This window comes from Trematomus bernacchii, unplaced genomic scaffold (genome assembly GCF_902827165.1).
Source record: "Trematomus bernacchii unplaced genomic scaffold, fTreBer1.1, whole genome shotgun sequence".
NCBI classification, from domain to species: Eukaryota; Metazoa; Chordata; class Actinopteri; order Perciformes; family Nototheniidae; genus Trematomus; species Trematomus bernacchii.
Window position 1 is genome coordinate 2101153 of NW_022987803.1, and position 19947 is coordinate 2121099.

The window sequence follows — 19947 nt, forward strand, 5'->3', positions numbered from 1 at the left end:
TCCAATAGCCAAGTCTGCACATTAGGTCATTTCAGTTTATATTTCTTCTTTTGTCTGTTAAAAGTATATACATTCTTCAAAAAGGCTTGTTCATCACTCAAACATTAATTCTGAAGACTATGCTATCAGCAATGTCATATTTGACAACTCAAAATCCAAAAATGGTTGCATGTAAGGTCACAGTGAAAATATATTAGATCAAAAAAAGAAAGGAAAACTAAAATATCAAATGCAAGTTAATTTAATTTATTTAATCTTTTGTGTCTTTTTGCCTCTGTTAAGTTTTGTACTGTTGTTTTAGGACAATAGTGTGTTAACTCCACACAAAGTTCACATAAGTTCCTTCTTGACTTTGGCAATAGGAGTTTCACAACATTTTCTTTATTACTTACTAGCTTATACATATAGTGGATTTTAACTTTGAAGTTAGCTAGTTTAAAGCTCCAAGAAGCTATTATGTTACTTACAGTATTAAGGGTCTCACATTAAAATACATTAGTTTCACGAGTCAAATCTTAGTTGGCAAGGCGTGAGATCCCTGGAGTCTGTACGCTCACCATTTCTCACCAGTGCACAATGAACACTCAGCACTTTATTTGATAATTGTAGGTGTGCAGCAGAAGGGGTTATGGTTTGCAGAGGAACACTGGCTCTGTGCTCCACTCCCTCTGTGGGCCCTGCACACTGTGGTTTATTCTGGCAGCCTAAGCCCTGTTACACACTCAATCAAGCTGCGAGAGAGCCTTGAAAACACAGAGTATGTGTTGCTGCTGCGCTCTAACAAACACAAGCCCCGCTCTTTGCTAGGTGTTGTCATCCACACTGCTCCCCTGGTGGTCTGCTTGCTCACTTTAATGCTAACAGCTGATCTGTAGTCCAGCAGAGGCAGAAAGCATGTGGAGGCAAAGACGTTCTGTTTGGCAATAACTTATTTGCATAACCAGCTTGAAATACACCCTTCCTATTTCCCCTTATTGTGATGGAAACTTCTGAAGCAATGGAGACGAAACTCAGAGAGACACTGGGAGAGCAGAGGCCTGTACTACGAAGCTGGATTTTCTCTTAGCGGCTAAATTCAGGGAAATCTCGGGCTTTCCGGTCCTACGACGCTGGTTCTCTTTTTAGCAGGCTAGATTTCCATGGTAACTTATGCTGAGCGGCAAACCTGCTCCGGAGCAGGTTAGGTGGCAGGCTAAGAGATCAACTCAGTGAAAGCACTGCCTGCTGACCAATCAGAGCTCCGTGTGCGGAGTTTAAAGCTATCAAGTCATATTACAGGATAGAGGAAATACAGAAAAACTGCCGTTGCAGGAAAGACAGCCGGCAAAAATCAACTGACTGTGTGAACGTGAAAATTAATAGAATATCACCTCCCATCTTCAGAGCAATCTGACTATTATAACATTAGCGTTAAGAAAGCTTACTTAAATATCTGCCACGACATAAGTAACCGGATCAGAGTAACATTACGTACAGTCCGCGGCACTGTGAGTGCAGACGTCGATGTGTCCCATTATCATTCATATCATATCACATCATAATGTATCATATATTTCCTTATCTGAGTCAGCTTCTTGAGCCGTATCTGGCCGTGCAACACTCAGTGTCACATACTGTATGCAGAAGTATTATTTTAAGCAACACATTAAGTTGACGAAACACTCGAGTCAAATTCTCCTAATTCATGTCAGATCCACTCGTGTCTTGGACGGGGCAGTGATTTCATAAACCTGTTAATGTACGCATTCAAACACTTTTTCTTTTACCAGCTGTATTCACCTTGCAGGTGCAGCTATGTGGCTTTTATCCTGGATAAAGTGTTTAAGTCATGGATGTTTAAAGTTTAACTTCTTCATATTTGACTAATATTAAAGTTCACTTTTCATTCAGGAAGTATGACGCTGCGCTGTCAGTACGCTTGTCCGTGTTTGTGATTGGTCGAATGCTCCAAATACCACCCCTTTCATGTGAACGCGCACCTAACTAGATAGGACACGGCTGGCTTGAGCGATCCACTTGATAACCGGCGTCGTAGTACAGTTTAGCGCCAGCGCGTATGTTTTGGCTTAGGCCAACCGGCTAACTCCAACATATCCAGGTTAGGTTGAACCAGCTTCGTAGTACAGGCCTCAGGAGCTTTGATGGCAAACACTGATGGTGTATTTGGAGCTTCTGTTTTAAGGAATGAGCTGCAACACTTTCTGTAAAATAATAAAGTAAACCCTCTGGAGAGCTGTGATGGAGGCTGTTTTTAATTAAAGCATATTCAAGTATCAAGAATAATTTAGCTACATTTGATTGATTTTGCTAACTGATAATCTAACATGTGAGGCAACATACCTCACCTCTAGTGAGGGGCCCAGCCCTTCGTATGTTTTTCTGTTTCTGGCCCTCAGTGAAAGAGTTTGGCATCCAGCATCCTGGTCCTTCCTGTTGTTCCCCGGTCCTTTCCCTGGCTCCCCTGCTGTTTCTCTGGTTCGCCCCGCCCTCTTCTGGTTCTCTGACCTCCACCAGGCAGCATGTGTCGCCTCTCAACCACAGCAGTCAGAGCCCCAGCTGTGAATGAGTGTGGGGGCTCTAAATCATGAAGTCAGGTCAGGTTCACTGCCAGAGGATCTTGGTGGAGGAGTCTGCTGTGGTCTGCCTCCTGCATTTCCAACGCAAACCATAACCTCCAGAACTGTCACACTCAGAACTAGCCCTGCACCACACCCCCCTTTAAACGTCAGGGGGCTCCAACCCACAGCACCTCACACTCGGGGGCCTTTCACTTCCTGCAACTCATTTACGTTGTCGTTATTTCTGTAACAGTATGGAGCTCAAAAGCTTTTTCTCTTGCGAGTACCTTTTATTTCCTGCTTTTTTACACATATTCTCTCCAGTATAGTGTTAGCTCTGAGTGTTAGCGATGCCTGCTAATGTAAACACAGACCATATTACGTCCAAAACACGTTGCGCATTGTTTCCGATAGCAACGTTTCTGATAGGGCCGTGGGCGCCAGCCCACATTTGAGTAATGTCGTCATGACCGCAGCAAATCTGGATCAGCTCCGTTGTACCTCCGTTTTTAGAGATGTGGGTAAGGAGGAAAAGAGAGAGGGTTGTATTTTCACTTTGTGAGTCTCCTTACACACCGGGGACACACATTTATGTATAAAAGACATCAAAAAGTGCATTTTGCTTAATAGGTGACCTTTAAGTCACAAAAGAGTCCAATTATTTAAATACTTTGCAAAAAGTAAATCAGAACTTTGTTTGTCTACAACAGGAACATTCTAATTGATGCAACAATATTATGTAGAAATGTCACATATATAAATATAATTATATACACACATAAGGCCTTTTTTCTGCACAGTGAGTACTATGACTTTTTATACTTGAAGTATGTTTAGCTGATAAGACTTTTGTACTTTTACTTTAGTAAGATTTTGAATGCAGGACTTTGACTTGTTATGAAGTATTTTGAAAATAATGTATTGGAACTTTTACTCAAGTAAAGCATTTGAAAACTTTTTCCATCACTGCCATTTATTACATCTGTGTATAAGTGTATATGCCCAAAACCCGCACTATATATGTATATGCTTCTAATCTGCACCATATCCAAAGATAAGTATTCATATTTAGACATTATGTCCATTACTACAACATTCTACTGTTATGTGAATGTATTGAAACCTCAGGCACTTCACTACTCTTTGCACTTTCTAGTTGGATGCAAACTGCATTTCATTGTACACGTGCTATGACAAAAAAGTTGAATCTAATCTAGTGTCCTTCTTCTGAGAAGCTCTTAGAATTCAGGCAGCAAAGGACCACAAACGTGTTGTTTGTTGTGTCTCATTTTGTCAGCACTTAACTGTTGCATCAGGATACAGCCCGTCCTGCCCCCCCGGCCTCCATCCGCTGTGGGGCTGAGTCGCTGTCAGGGGGCTACAGGCCAGGGACAGGGGGCTGTCAGGGGGCTACAGGCCAGGGACAGGGGGCTGTCAGGGGGCTACAGGCCAGGGACAGGGGGCTGTCAGGGGGCTACAGGCCAGGGACAGGGGGCTGTCAGGGGGCTACAGGCCAGGGACAGTGGGCTGTCAGAAGTAGCACAACACGGCTGCTGGCCCACAGCCAACACTGTACAGCTGCTGCTGTTCTGTATCAGACAGCTACTGCTTCTTGTTAGGGAATCATTTGCTTAGGTATTCAACCTTTGACACAGTTCATCATGTTCTCCTTCCCCATGGCATAGGTCTACAGCATGGGTATTGCTGCTATCTCTCTTAAGGAGGAGCATCTTGGGCGCATTGTTGTTGCCAGTCTATGACAGAGCACAAGCTCTGTCATAGACTGGCGCACATTATTTTCTATGGACGAGAGCTCTAGTTACATTCAGGGTCCATAATTGTTTAGTCTCACTGATAAAGAATGTTGATTATTACACTGCGAACTAGTTAAAACCTCGAGCTGCAGAAGAGTTCTTCAGAATTGGTTTGGCAACCGCTGTGTCAACTCGTGACACACCACCTGTTTTGTCAATTCTCCGGCCGTAACTCCAATTAAATCATCAGTGTTTGCTATCAAAGCTCCAGCTCTCCTGGAGAGAGAGTCCTGACTCTCCATTGCCACAGAAGTTTCCCCCACACTTCTCACTTTATAGATGTGTCAGTTGTTGTGTAGACCTCTGATGTGTTGAACATCTCCTTTTCTGACTTATATAAAGATACAAAAAAAGCTTTGGTTTACCCTGAATAGTTTTGCTTTCTTTAATGAATGAAACTTCATCTGTATTGTACAGCCCCTTGAGAGGAAGTCTTTCTGAATGTCAGCTGTGCTAAGACCTACCTTAAAGGTCCCCTATGATGCAAACAGAGGGGTATGAGGCATGCTCCAATGGATGGTCTGTTTGGTACTTTGAGCAAAACACTTCAAAGACATGTTTTGTATAGATATGGACCTATTGTTCTAATATAGCATAATAGGTGAGCTTTAAGAACAAAATGCACATTTTAAAAACCTGAACAGAACATGTGTTTTTTGTCTCATTTGATTGTATTCTGTTTAGAAGGAGTACTCTCGCACTGAAGGGGTTTAGAGTGCTAATGATTTAAAAGCAATGGTTCTGACTTTAGTCTCTTTTAAACTATAGTCTTTATAATAGGCATAAATGCACATGTATTCATGTTGACTATGCCTACAGTACAGTAGTATACAGTTATGCTATGATTTGTACATTTTGTGGTGCCTGGCTATTTAAATACTTTAAACGCTTTACAATTTGTTAATGTATCAGTAGTTTAGGCGGTATACATAACATCCATCAAACAAACAGAGGGTGAAATGTAGCTTCACTGCATGCACAAACATATTTTCATGCATCAAACTGATTGAGCGGTTTACATATCCTTCCTGTTTCATAATGCTTTCTAACCATATATGGAAGATTATATCAATATTATCCTTAGTGCACATACTAGCTCATAGTCCTTACTGTGCTGAGGGTCTCTTTGGAGAGCCCTCAGCATGCTCACTTCCTGTTTGTAGCTCTGTGGGAGTGTTTCATGTATTGATGTACTGTAAGTATTCCCTCCATGTGTACACTGTTGATTGCTCCATGTTTTCCGTCAAGTGTACACAGGGTTGGGAGGGTTACTATAACCAATTAGAATTGACTAGTTACCTGTAAAAATGCAATCAGTAACCCAATCTGAGTAGCAAAATATAAAAGTGATGTAATCTGATTACTTTCCGTAACTTTTGGATTACCTCAACATCAAAAGCAATGCAAGTAAATAAAAGACAAAATAAATATAAATAAGATGTGTTGTACTTCAGTGCATTATGTAAGACAACAGAACAATGTGACCTTAGAAAATAAGACACCAAGATATTTGGGATCAAAAAAGTGTCCTCTTAAATTCAGGCTAGACCTAGAGAATGGTGGCGCTTACAAAAAGTGTGTTAGTTTAATATATGAATAAAAAGCCAAGAGTATTTTTGTTTTAACGGTGCCCTATTGTGCAAAATCCACTTTTTCATGTCTTTTCACATCAACATGTGTCCCCCCCTCTGTGTAAAGAGACTGGGAACGTTTCAGGAACAAAGATTCTCTCTCTTTTTGTCCTGATCCATTTATATAAAAACCTTTCTGAGCTGATCAGATTCGACCACTTTATGATGTCACTTTATGATTTAGCCAATCACCAACCAAGGTAACCCTTGCTGTTGCAGGAAGGACTTCGAGGAGCTGTTTGAGGTCATCATCACCAACGCTCTCAAGCCAGGCTTCTTCTCCTTGGTGCCCGAGCAGAGGCCCTTCAGGACCCTTGGTGAGTACCGGCCTGCTGCGTACATTTCATTATGTTCCTTTGATGAATCGTTATGTTTCTTAAATGTTAACTAATAGCTAATACAAATCACAAGTTCCAAGAACCCCACATGACCTGATGATGGGAACTTTCTTTAAGTGGAGAATGTCACAGTTGAAACGCGTCAGAAGTCATAGTTTCAAAATGGTGTGAACACTTGCTTCCTGCCTAAGAGTGGGCTGGATAAAAGTTCAAAAGAAAAGTCTTCAGCCTGAATTTAAAAGTAGTAAGAGTTGTAGCGGACCTGCAGGTTTCTGGCAGATGGTTCCAGATGTTTGGAGCATAATAACTGAACCCTGCTTCTGCTTTCTGGGAAAGCCAGTGTAAAGACTTCAGAACAGGACTGATCCACTTTCTTAGTGTCAGTGAGGAACCAGTGTAAAGACTTCAGAACAGGACTGATCCACTTTCTTAGTGTCAGTGAGGAACCAGTGTAAAGACTTCAGAACAGGACTGATCCACTTTCTTAGTGTCAGTGAGGAACCAGTGTAAAGACTTCAGAACAGGACTGATCCACTTTCTTAGTGTCAGTGAGGAACCAGTGTAAAGACTTCAGAACAGGACTGATCCACTTTCTTAGTGTCAGTGAGGAACCAGTGTAAAGACTTCAGAACTGGACTGATCCACTTTCTTAGTGTTAGTGAGGAACCAGTGTAAAGACTTCAGAACAGGACTGATCCACTTTCTTAGTGTCAGTGAGGAACCAGTGTAAAGACTTCAGAACTGGACTGATCCACTTTCTTAGTGTTAGTGAGGAACCAGTGTAAAGACTTCAGAACAGGACTGATGTGATGTGATCCACTTTCTTAGTGTTAGTGAGGAACCAGTGTAAAGACCTCAGAACAGGACTGATCCACTTTCTCAGTGTTAGTGAGGAACCAGTGTAAAGACTTCAGAACTGGACTGATCCACTTTCTTAGTGTTAGTGAGGAACCAGTGTAAAGACTTCAGAACAGTGATGTGATGTGATCCACTTTCTTAGTGTCAGTGAGGAACCAGTGTAAAGACTTCAGAACAGTGATGTGATGTGATCCACTTTCTTAGTGTTAGTGAGGAACCAGTGTAAAGACTTCAGAACTGGACTGATCCACTTTCTTAGTGTCAGTGAGGAACCAGTGTAAAGACTTCAGAACTGGACTGACCCACTTTCTTAGTGTCAGTGAGGAACCAGTGTAAAGACTTCAGAACTGGACTGATCCACTTTCTCAGTGTTAGTGAGGAACCAGTGTAAAGACTTCAGAACTGGACTGATCCACTTTCTCAGTGTTAGTGAGGAACCAGTGTAAAGACTTCAGAACTGGACTGATCCACTTTCTTAGTGTTAGTGAGGAACCAGTGTAAAGACTTCAGAACTGGACTGATCCACTTTCTCAGTGTTAGTGAGGAACCAGTGTAAAGACTTCAGAACTGGACTGATCCACTTTCTCAGTGTTAGTGAGGAACCAGTGTAAAGACTTCAGAACTGGACTGATCCACTTTCTTATGCCCCTTTCACACCAACGCAACTCCGGTTCAAGCTCCGTGCTAGAGCTTTTCTGGTTCAGAACCGGTTCTTCGGTTTAGCGCCGGCTCTTTTCACACCGCTCAGAGCCCGACTGGTGCTGCCGCTGCTGCGTCATGACGTCACAGTTTACGTCGCTGAGTTTCTCCCCAACGCCGGAGCTCACCTCACAATAACAACGGGCCGGGGACTGCGCTGCTTTTAATCATACGAAGCCAGATTAAATTAAATAACGACTTCTCCAACCTTATACTTTTCTCCAGAGTGCCGTGGTTCATTGTTTATTAATGTGTTTCAGCGGCATTTACCGACCGCTGCAGTGCTGGCCGGCTGCTCTTCCACGAGTGTATTCTCCCGTTAGCTCCGGGTTAGCTCACACGGCTCTAAAGTATTCACTGTCTGACTGTCACACAAGCAGCTGATACATATCCCCAGTTCCCCTTAAGTGAATGTGTGTCAGTCTGAATTGACGCTGTTTGGTGTCAGTCTGAATTGACGCTGTTTGGCATCACAACGCTGTTATGAAAGTTTCTCTGGTATAACATGGGTGATGTTAGCATAGCAACCGAAGCTAAACTGACTACTTGCTAAGCAGTTTTCTACAGGCACTTTTTACCGACGTATTTTTCATTATGATTCTACTTGTGATAGTCGGACATGACAACCTGTGCAGCCCATGTATTGATTCCATCCGATAGCTGCTATAATAACAAACAAAACGTCTGCCTGCTCTCCACAATGATCAATAACAGCGAACGGATGGTCAAAGTAAGGTACAAATAAACAGAATCACATGAAGCCTGGTTAGTGTTGCCTGACTTTATAAAGTGTGTTTTTTTTAACAAGTGTGTGGTTGCGTTCTAGTCACTTTGCTCAGCACTACTGTTTGTTACAACTTTTATTTGCCGTACTCGCCTTAAGTGTTAGCTCAGGTTAATCTCGCCCCCCTCCGACGTAAGCGTGACGTATGCGGTTCTTGCTTCTAGACGGACAACTTTTTGGTGCTCGAAACGAACCGGATTCCGGAGCTATGACGCTGCTCCGCTGCGGTGTGAACAGGAAAACCCGGTGCTTTTCAAGCACCAGCACCGAACCGGCCTTGAAACACCGTTGGTGTGAAAGGGGTATTAGTGTTAGTGAGGAACCAGTGTAAAGACTTCAGAACAGGACTGATCCACTTTCTCAGTGTTAGTGAGGAACCAGTGTAAAGACTTCAGAACAGGACTGATCCACTTTCTCAGTGTTAGTGAGGAACCAGTGTAAAGACTTCAGAACTGGACTGATCCACTTTCTCAGTGTTAGTGAGGAACCAGTGTAAAGACTTCAGAACTGGACTGATCCACTTTCTCAGTGTTAGTGAGGAACTAGTGTAAAGACTTCAGAACAGGACTGATCCACTTTCTTAGTGTTAGTGAGGAACCAGTGTAAAGACTTCAGAACTGGACTGATCCACTTTCTTAGTGTTAGTGAGGAACCAGTGTAAAGACTTCAGAACAGGACTGATCCACTTTCTTAGTGTTAGTGAGGAACCAGTGTAAAGACTTCAGAACAGGACTGATGTGATGTGATCCACTTTCTCAGTGTTAGTGAGGAACCAGTGTAAAGACTTCAGAACTGGACTGATCCACTTTCTTAGTGTTAGTGAGGAACCAGTGTAAAGACTTCAGAACTGGACTGATCCACTTTCTTAGTGTTAGTGAGGAACCAGTGTAAAGACTTCAGAACAGGAGTGATGTGATCCACTTTCTTAGTGTCAGTGAGGAACCAGTGTAAAGACTTCAGAACTGGACTGATCCACTTTCTCAGTGTTAGTGAGGAACCAGTGTAAAGACTTCAGAACTGGACTGATCCACTTTCTCAGTGTTAGTGAGGAACTAGTGTAAAGACTTCAGAACAGGACTGATCCACTTTCTTAGTGTTAGTGAGGAACCAGTGTAAAGACTTCAGAACTGGACTGATCCACTTTCTTAGTGTTAGTGAGGAACCAGTGTAAAGACTTCAGAACAGGACTGATCCACTTTCTTAGTGTTAGTGAGGAACCAGTGTAAAGACTTCAGAACAGGACTGATGTGATGTGATCCACTTTCTCAGTGTTAGTGAGGAACCAGTGTAAAGACTTCAGAACTGGACTGATCCACTTTCTTAGTGTTAGTGAGGAACCAGTGTAAAGACTTCAGAACTGGACTGATCCACTTTCTTAGTGTTAGTGAGGAACCAGTGTAAAGACTTCAGAACAGGACTGATGTGATGTGATCCACTTTCTCAGTGTTAGTGAGGAACCAGTGTAAAGACTTCAGAACTGGACTGATCCACTTTCTTAGTGTCAGTGAGGACTTGAGCAGCGGCGTTCTGAATTAGCTGCAGCTTTCTAATAGATGTTTTAGTGAGACCTGTAAAGACACCTTTACAGTAGTCCAGTCTACTGAAGATAAAAGCATGGACAAGTTTTTCCAAATCCTGCTGTGACATTAGTCTTTTAATCCTAGATATGTTCTTTAGGTGATAGTAGGCTGATTTAGTAACTGTTTTAATGTGACTGTTGAAACTCAGGTCAGAGTCCATTACTACACCTAGATTTCTGGCTCTATCTGTTGTTTTGAACATTGCAGACTGAAGCTCAGCGCTAACTTTGATACGTTCTGCCTTGGCTCCAAAAACCATTAGCTCAGTTTTATCTTTGTTTAAGTGGAGAAAGTTCTGACACATCCAGTCATTGATTTGTTCAATGCACACACGCCAAACACAGATCAGATCTCATATATTCCTAAGTATAGGGAATCAGTCCAGCTGTCATCTCTGAGGATTTCAAAGAGCTGCTAGTTGTGTTAGTCAGATTCATATCATTTACCCACAATTCCTCAAGAGTCCACATCCCTCCTCCCTGCCTGTGATCTGACGCTCAGGTAGAAGCAGTGCAGTGGCAGGGCAGCCTGTTGGAAGGCTCCCTTCATTTTGACTGTCTTCCTGCCAGCAATAACAGTGGGGATGCATTATGTGTGAAGACAGGATGATCCACTCAGGGAAATATGTTCTCTCCCTCCCCTCTCCCTCGCCCTTTCTCTCCCTGAGTTCTGCCACGTTGGAAAAAAAATCTGCCTTTGTTCGTCCTCTGGCCTCCTCACAAACTGGCTTCTCCTTTTCAGTTGGGACATCTCTTATTATTCTGCACTCTTAACTGTTTTTTTATTGATTAGCTAATCAAGTTTATTACGTGTGACCAGTGTATGACACATCAAGTGTGTGACTTGAGGACAGATGATTAAACATGTTCCAATCATTTTGTTAATCAGCTCATAAATGATTAGAGCGGGTTTCCTCCCACAGTCCAAACACATTAGGTCAGGTGAATAGGTGACTAATCTACCTGTGTGTTATTCCTGTAATACACTGGCTCAATGCATCCTGGGAAAAAGACTCCTACATCCAGATCCACATCAGCAGCTACAGTATATCGAATAGATATGTGGATATGTGGTCCTACCCATGGAAAAGTGGCACCTTTACTCATTATAATGACTTTTAACATAATTAATTATTATAATTGGTCTGTATATTTAATTAAGTAATGGTTTAAAATATCCATAAAAATACTCTTTAAAAAATAAAAAGACTCAAAACACTAAACTAACGTTCTTTCAGAACGGTTCAAGGTTCCTGAGAACAGACACTTTAGGTGTTAAAGGTTTTAAGCTTAAAAAGTGTGGGTCATATCTGTCACGGATGGGCTACAGTCAAACACATAGAATACACATGAGGCAGCACCCCATCTCTACGGCTGTTCACAGATAATGACACTGCATCTGTAGAGACCCTAATATGGTGACACTGCATCTGTAGAGACCCTAACATGGTGACACTGCATCTGTAGAGACCCTAACATGGTGACACTGCATCTGTAGAGACCCTAACATGGTGACACTGCATCTGTAGAGACTCTAACATGGTGACACTGCATCTGTAGAGACCCTAACATGGTGACACTACATCTGTAGAGACCCTAACATGGTGACACTGCATCTGTAGAGACCCTAACATGGTGACACTGCATCTGTAGAGACCCTAACATGGTGACACTGCATCTGTAGAGACTCTAATATGATGACACTGCATCTGTAGAGACCCTAACATGGTGACACTACATCTGTAGAGACCCTAACATGGTGACACTGCATCTGTAGAGACCCTAACATGGTGACACTGTACATAATAAGCAGCTATTTAAATGCCCAAACAGTAACACCACACTGACAAAACTGAAACCGGCACCTTCTGACAGGCCCTACACTGCTTCACATGGTAAAGCAATGATGTGAGGAAACAAAGACACTATGTTTATACACCTTTTCTATTGTGTTAATCATCACAATCCCAGAGATGTAACACTAGAGAAGTGCTGACCCCAGGTTGAGAACCACTGCTTTCCTGGCTTACAGTCTTCAAATTCACACTGCTGTTCTGCTGGAAGCTGGGTTCTGTGGTGACGTGTGCTGTGGTGGGGTGGTGCTGGGTGCTGTGGTGGGGTGGCGGGGTGGGATGGGGTGCAGGCGGAGTCCAGGCTGTGTGGTCATGTAGCAGCTGGCTGTGGCTCTAACTGTGGTGTCTGGTTCTCTCTCCCAGTGAACGATGTGGAGGAGAGCGAGGGGCTGCCGTCGCTGGATAAACCCGGCTGGTACTCCCAGGGAAACTGGCCGCACCTCCACGAGCTGCTGAAGACCATGACGGGCAAACCTGAGCCCAAGGTAGGCTGCACCCCCCCCCCCCCTCCCGTCTGTAGCAGGAGAGCAGCCAGATCTCGGACTGAACAACATCCCAGGCTCGCTTTGAGGTTGACTCCAACTCTGGTTTTTGGCAGAGGCTGAAAGAGATGAGGGCTTCACGATAAATCAGTTCAGGAGGATTCACACGGGGGTGATGGAGGGGGGGAACGTGGCCCTTGGCAGGACTGCTGACAGGCCCGCTGCCTGCCAGCATGCTGGGAGTGCACTGATGGAACCACTCCCCCATACTTCTTACAAAGCAGCCCATTCTTAGGGACAAAAAGATGTATTTCTTAGCAGGTATGGTAGATAACTTAGATTTCTAAAAGCTTTGCTAAATGTACATTATATACCATGTTATTCCTACTTCCAGACAAATAATAATAACAATAATCGTAATAAAGCTTTATTTGTATAGCGCTATTCTTACACCAGGTGCAGCTCAAAGTGTGTTAACAATAAGGCACACAAATTAAAACAAAAAATAAGGAATTCACTTCAGGTCCAACGTTAAAACCTTTCTTCACACATGCAGCAGAACAACATAATAATACACTATAAGCCTTATAGTGTATTATTATGTTGTGTATAGTATAAGGGACACAGTCAGTCAAGGTATGATCATGTAAAGAAGATATACAATATAATACATATTGATCCCTCTCTGTAAAATAAAGATAGACACAATACAAACTGAATAAATACAACAAAATACTAAAACCTAAATATAAATAAAACAACAATAATAAAAATAACAATTATAATTTAAGAAATAAATAAATACTAAGAATAATAAAAAGGTTTAAAAATGGATATCGCTAATAAAACAAAAAAATAATTAACAACCTATAAAACCTATAGAATGAATAAATCAGTTAAACAATATAGAAATAAATAATATGAATAATAAAGATTAAAATAATTAAAAAAACGCAAATGAATCACATTAACAATTTTGACCCCACCTTCCTCCCGTAGTTCCAGCACGGATGTATACATAGATTGCATGGCAAGACAAAGAAGCAGGGAAACTAACTTTGACCACTGGACATCAGACAGAACCATCCCTACAAGTTACTCAGGAGACAGCAGGGTCTCCACTTTGGTCAGATGGAGCTGCAGTATGATATGATGAGAGAATATGCTCTGTGTAGCACACACTATACAGAGGGGAATCACAGCGGCTCTCTGGGACAGCCGCTCGGTGGATACTTTCGGAAAGTTGTTGGACTTCAGAAATCAGGTTATAATAAAGTAAAAAAAACCTCTGATTTCTCTTAACAGTTTGTCATGCATTTCTTTAAAACAAGACTACACATTCATGTGTTCTATTTCCCCCAAAATACAAATAAATAGTAATTTAACTTTATCATGATTAATTACAGATAATTATTGCGATTACAGCAATTACATTTTTTCATCAATTGACAGCACTAATGAATAATTAATTACATATAAAAATACCAAATTGTGTCTGTTAAATCATGTGAGTTCAGATTTGTAATATGTTTCATTAAGCATACAGTCTGGTCCCAGCAATGACATCATGTCTGACTTTAAGCTAAGGTCAGCCCTCAGTGAGCGATACACATGAGTTAGTTCTAGTTCCTGTCAGAGGCACAATGCTCATTATATATTAAAAATACAAAACTGAGTCACGGCAAGGCAACCAGCGTTTATTACAGCAATTTCTTTATGGTGATTAATGATTATGATGATTATTTTCCGGGGGCATATTATGCTTGTTGTAGATGGCAGTGTTAAAGAGATGACATGAAATGAGGGCGCTAGATGAATCCACACACAATGTGCGCTGTTAGAAAGACTCCATGTTGTTCAATATCGAGGGTACTGAGCCGTAGAGAGACTCACACGCAGGAAGCTGTCACCATCACACCCATAGAACCCTCTGGAAAAAAGATTGTTTGTAGTCAGAGGAAGATGATAGAAAAGATTATTTCCCAACTTCCCAAAAGCAATTTCTTTTTTTCAAGTCTGAGCAGGAGCAAAGGATATGGTTACTCTGATGAATTTGTAATTTCCTGAAATGTTGAAACAATGCATCAGAACTGTCCATGTTCACTCCGTAAGTAGAAGAGGTACTTTCATACCTTCATTAATTAACAACGACACTTTATCTGAAAAATACACATTCAGTGCCATGTCTGTTCCAGTGGCAGGGACTGATTTCAGAGGAATGAAACGTACACTGAAAAAACTGAAAGGTTGACTTTAATTCAATGTATTATTCACATAACTGTATTAAGTTAGTTGAAAGCCATAATATTAAGCTGAACCTAAAATAAAATGTATTTAAACTAAAAAAGATTGCTTCCAACTAACCGGAAGGATGGTACAGATCATGCAGAGGGGAACCTAAGTTCACCTACAGCAGCACTCGTCAACACCCCTCCCCCCCCCCCCCCCCCCCCCTCCCCCACACACACACACACCCCCCCTCGGCTCAATGCCCCCTCTGTTCCCCGGCCTCGTGGAGAAAGCTCTTGAGGAATTCAGTGTCAACCTGCACTTAAAGCTGCTCTAACAGCGGGGTGACCTGAGGCCTCTGGTGAGCTCCCTCCACTTTCACCTGACTGCTGACTGCAGGTGAGAGGAGGCTTCAGGGAGATTACAGTCCCTCAGCACAGCACTGACACTGGTGGGGGGGCTGGTGGGGGGGCTGATTGGAGGCCATCACAGAGGCTGGTGCCCCACGGGAACGAAAACGGGTTGTATCCGCATATTTCTCTTGCGTATAGCCCTTTTTGCCACACGAGGCCGTAACTAAACGATAGAAACGGACCCCGCAAACGACAACGGGTCCAAAGGTGGACGGATCTGGGAACGGAGCGCTCTGGGGGGTCCAACGGCTCCGTGTGATCGCGTCTATACGATCATTTTGTGATAATGATGACGCAATAGCCCTGCCTCCCACCACCTCTGCTGCTCACCCCCGCGTCAAAGTAAACTGCACACTGAATTCAGATTATTTATCTTTATCTCGATATGGACATAAACGCGAGTGAAGTTACTCCCGCTGTGATGCAGCGGGAGGAGCAAAACACACACTTCAAGTCAGATCATCACCCTTAGCTATTTTAATTACCTCTCAAACTACCTAAACTAGTTATAAATATGTTTATTTTGTACTGCCGGGTCACTCATTACTGGATCAGCTGCTGCATGAGACAGACACTGACGCTGTCAGAAGAGAGGAAAAAGAGAGGCTCCGTGTATTTTATTATTATATATAGTCGTTATTCATTTCTTTTAAAGCTTAAAGGTGGGGTAGGTAAGTTTGAGAAACCGGCTCGAGTGCGCTAGAATTTGAAAATACACAACCGGAGAAAATCTGCCACTTCCTTACAGAGCCCCTCCTCCAACACACACGAACGCGCACATGACCAATGAGGGCACGAGATAAGTGTGTGCACAGATGGAAGGCTGACAGGCAGGTAGGCCACCCAGTTATTTTAGCCGGGCCGGCTAAAATGATTGGTCGTACTTTTTACAGTATTACGGCTTCCACAGATGACATTTTTTTATGGATTTTTTGTCAAAGCACTTAAGATATTCATTGCTATCGGGATGTTAAGAGCATTCCATGGAATATAGCAAAAAGTGTATCTCGAGCCGGTTTTTCAAACTTACCTACCCCACCTTTAATAAATAACAAAGAAGACCTTTGACCGGCACTTTTATAATTTTGTCCGGAAGATTTAAACTTTTACACACGTTGACCGGCGAAAAACTCTGCCCAGTTCCCTCGGCCCCAACCACGGTGAATAAACAGAAGGGGAACCATGACAACCATTCTTCTTCGCTGCTTTTTCTGGAGGAAGTTACAGCGCCACGTACAGGCTCGGCATATGTACTGCAGCTTTTTCCAGTGGTTGGAGCTAAACGGAGCTGTCTCTTGTGAACAGACACTATCCGGTGTATATTGCGTGTGGACGGAAGCCTTTTTTGCGATTGCGATTGCGTTAATCCTATGCGTTTTGCCGTATGCGTTCCCGTGGGGCACCAGCCAGAGAGTCAGGCCTGAACACAGCAGTGAGGATCAGTGTTGGGAAAATACTGAATGTACTCTTCCAATATCAGAGTAGCACATGATAACAAAGGCCCTACGTAGCTGTGTACGTAACAGGATGTAGGATTACCTCGAAGAGCATCAGGACACACTGTTTTAGGCATATGATAGCTATGTGACAACGATTAACATGATGATTCAGCCTCTATGGAGATAGACATATGACTGTCATGTTTATTGCTTACATGGGCCTTAGCTAATCTGAACTAAACATTGAATACTGCTTTGAACCGGTATTCCTCCATCTTGTGACTGTAACACTCTCTTGTATATCAGCATGTGAAGGACACTGTTCTGGGAACTATTTTTCCCATGCAACCTCTGTATGTGATGACTACTTCCATTCTTGCAAGGATAATAAATACATGTATCCTGATATTGAAGCTCAAGCCGGGGACGAGTGAGATCTTTCCTAACGATCAACCTGACTTTGATTACACTGAAAAACATGAAACTTTTATTAAATATATGATGTCTACAAATTTCACATAACTGTGAACGTTAGGTTAGTTGAAAGCAATAATATTAAGTTGAACCTTATATATATGAACTTAAATTATTGCTGATAAATAACCTAATACAGTAATGTGAAAACTGTTGACATAATACATTTATTAATTAAAGTCAATATTTCAGCACTCACAGAGGAGTTTGGATCAGGCCTTTCACAGTTTGTGAAATCACTTTAGCAAGGCAACAGAAAGGCTGGTGAGGTTTAGTTTAACAGGTTAAATATTTATGATAATTAGTTGCACTGTCCCAAGTTGGGGTTGAAATGGTAAACTGGTATTTGCGGTATGTCACAGTATTAAAATTGGCACTTTATATACCGTGTACATTTGCTTAGCTACGGAGACTTACAGCTGATGATATTTTACATTTAGTAGTTAAAGGAGTACATTCCCATGCTAGTGCTGTTAACTGACATACTTATGTTATGCAACATAATTCAGTTTATTATTATCTGTTCTCATCAGGGTCATTGTAACTGTTAATAATAGATTTAACAGTGTAATATTGTATACCGTGAAACTGTGATTATCGCACGGAGCCCCTAAAGCAGTGTTTCTCAAAGTGGGGGGCGCATGACAGGGGGGGCGTGAGAGACCAGGAGGAAAAATGGTTTTGAAAATAAATGTAATCATAATTTGAAAGATTATTGATTTTAAAATAATATGATACAGTACAGTACAAGTACGTCTGGGCCTCTGTGTTTCATTCAAGCTCGGCTCTGTGTGTGTGTGGAACGAGCCATTTTGTGTGCGTGCGTGAGCGAGCGAGAGAGAGAGAGAGCGCACCGGTACCGGAGATCGTTGTTATTAGCTTCTGGTGCTAGCGAGCTAGTGGCCGGGTCTCAAACGGTTTGGTCATGATTAATGTAAACAATTATTTCCGAGGCACAGTATTCAATGTTTAGTTCAGATTAGCTAAGGCCCATGTAAGCAATAAACATGACAGTCATATGTCTATCTCCATAGAGGCTGAATCATCATGTTAATCGTTGTCACATAGCTATCATATGCCTAAAACAGTGTGTCCTGATGCTCTTCTAGGTAATCCTACATCCTGTTACGTAAACAGCTACGTAGGGCCTTTGTTATCATGTGTACTCTGATATTGGAAGAGTACATTCAGTATTTTCCCAACACTGATCCTCACTGCCGTGTTCAGGCCTGACTCTCTGTGATGGCCTCCAATCAGCCCCCCCACCAGCCCCCCCACCAGTGTCAGTGCTGTGCTGAGGGACTGTAATCTCCCTGAAGCCTCCTCTCACCTGCAGTCAGCAGTCAGGTGAAAGTGGAGGGAGCTCACCAGAGGCCTCAGGTCACCCCGCTGTTAGAGCAGCTTTAAGTGCAGGTTGACACTGAATTCCTCAAGAGCTTTCTCCACGTGGCCGGGGAACAGAGGGGGCATTGAGCCGAGGGGGGGTGTGTGTATGATCATTATAGTTATAAAAAAATAAGAGAATAAATGAAAAACAGGTATGAAATACTATATGACAGTAAAAAAAGAATAAAGTTTTAAAGGTGATTTGTAAAATATCCATAAAGAAAAAGTAAATCTGTTTACAGTTCTGTTTCATATGGGTGTTGAGAGATGTATCCATAGATCTCTTCATTTTGCTCTCAAAGTGCACCAGATTGATGCATTTAACTTTAGCATGCCCCCGGACCCCCTATGTGAGGTCCACACACCACCTGTAGAAATAGCACTTCACCCCTGCTTACACCTATATGCCGTGAGCTGATTATCAAGCCTTCATTGTAACAGTTGCGGGTGTGTATTTGCGTGGGGATTGTTGCAGTAGAAAATTCCACTGTAGCGTAAACATAACAGTCTGCAATGAAATGGTTGTCTCCTGTGTGCCCCACTTCCTCCTTGGTACATAGGTAACTTTCTCAACTTTTTTTATTTTTTTTTCATGTCCCTTTAGGGGCTCCGTACTACAGACAGACGGTCAGGGCACAGCTTTTTTAAAGAAAACGTTTAATTGGCTTACAAGTCAAGATACTTTAGTTATCCTTTAGTTACACCGTTGGTGTGAAAGGGTCTACCCCTTTCACACCAACGGTGTTTCAGGGCCGGTTCGGTGCTGGTGCTTGAAAAGCACCGGGTTTTCCTGTTCACACCGCAGCGGAGCAGCGTCATAGCTCCGGAATCCGGTTCGTTTCGAGCACCAAAAAGTTGTCCGTCTAGAAGCAAGAACCGCATACGTCACGCTTACGTCGGAGGGGGGGGGAGATTAACCTGAGCTAACACTTACGGGCCGTCTCCACGGCAGCGTTAAAAAAATCTTGGAGGTGGGCGTATCTGAAGCTTGGGGATTTTTTTGCGATCAACCAATCACATGAATCTCCCGCCCGCGACATACGAAGCCAAAAAGCCTGAAGTAAACTGGATATAAACTCCCCAAAACAGGCGAAAACATACCACTGTCTCTGCCACCTCCCTCCATGCCTGGCTCCTCCGGTTTATATCCCGGTAGGTCTGGTCATAAAGCACCGGGTGATTGATTCGCTACCGCTAATTTCTCCTCCATTTTTTGGAATATGAGGAAATGATCTGCGGTATGTCTCTCCCAGCATACACGCCGTTTGATTGGCTAGAGCTTGAACTGTCAGATTTGCGTACACGGGATTTGATTGGCTGACGCTTCCTCCTCAGCTTCAAAAGTTGAACATTGTTCAACTTTGGATCTTGAAAATCCTGAGAATCTCCGCTCGCCTGCCCACAATGCAT

The 19947-nt window shown here is 42.7% G+C and overlaps 1 protein-coding gene across 1 annotated transcript in view; it reads left to right on the top strand.

The window, feature by feature from the left end:
• nt5dc1 (5'-nucleotidase domain containing 1) overlaps positions 1–19947 on the top strand; it is a 93288-nt gene that overhangs the window by 47797 nt on the left and 25544 nt on the right. Inside the window, exons 8-9 of the mRNA XM_034150633.1 lie at positions 6223–6320; positions 12478–12599. Coding sequence (XP_034006524.1) covers positions 6223–6320; positions 12478–12599 — 220 coding nt within the window. The remainder of the gene's footprint in view (positions 1–6222; positions 6321–12477; positions 12600–19947) is intronic.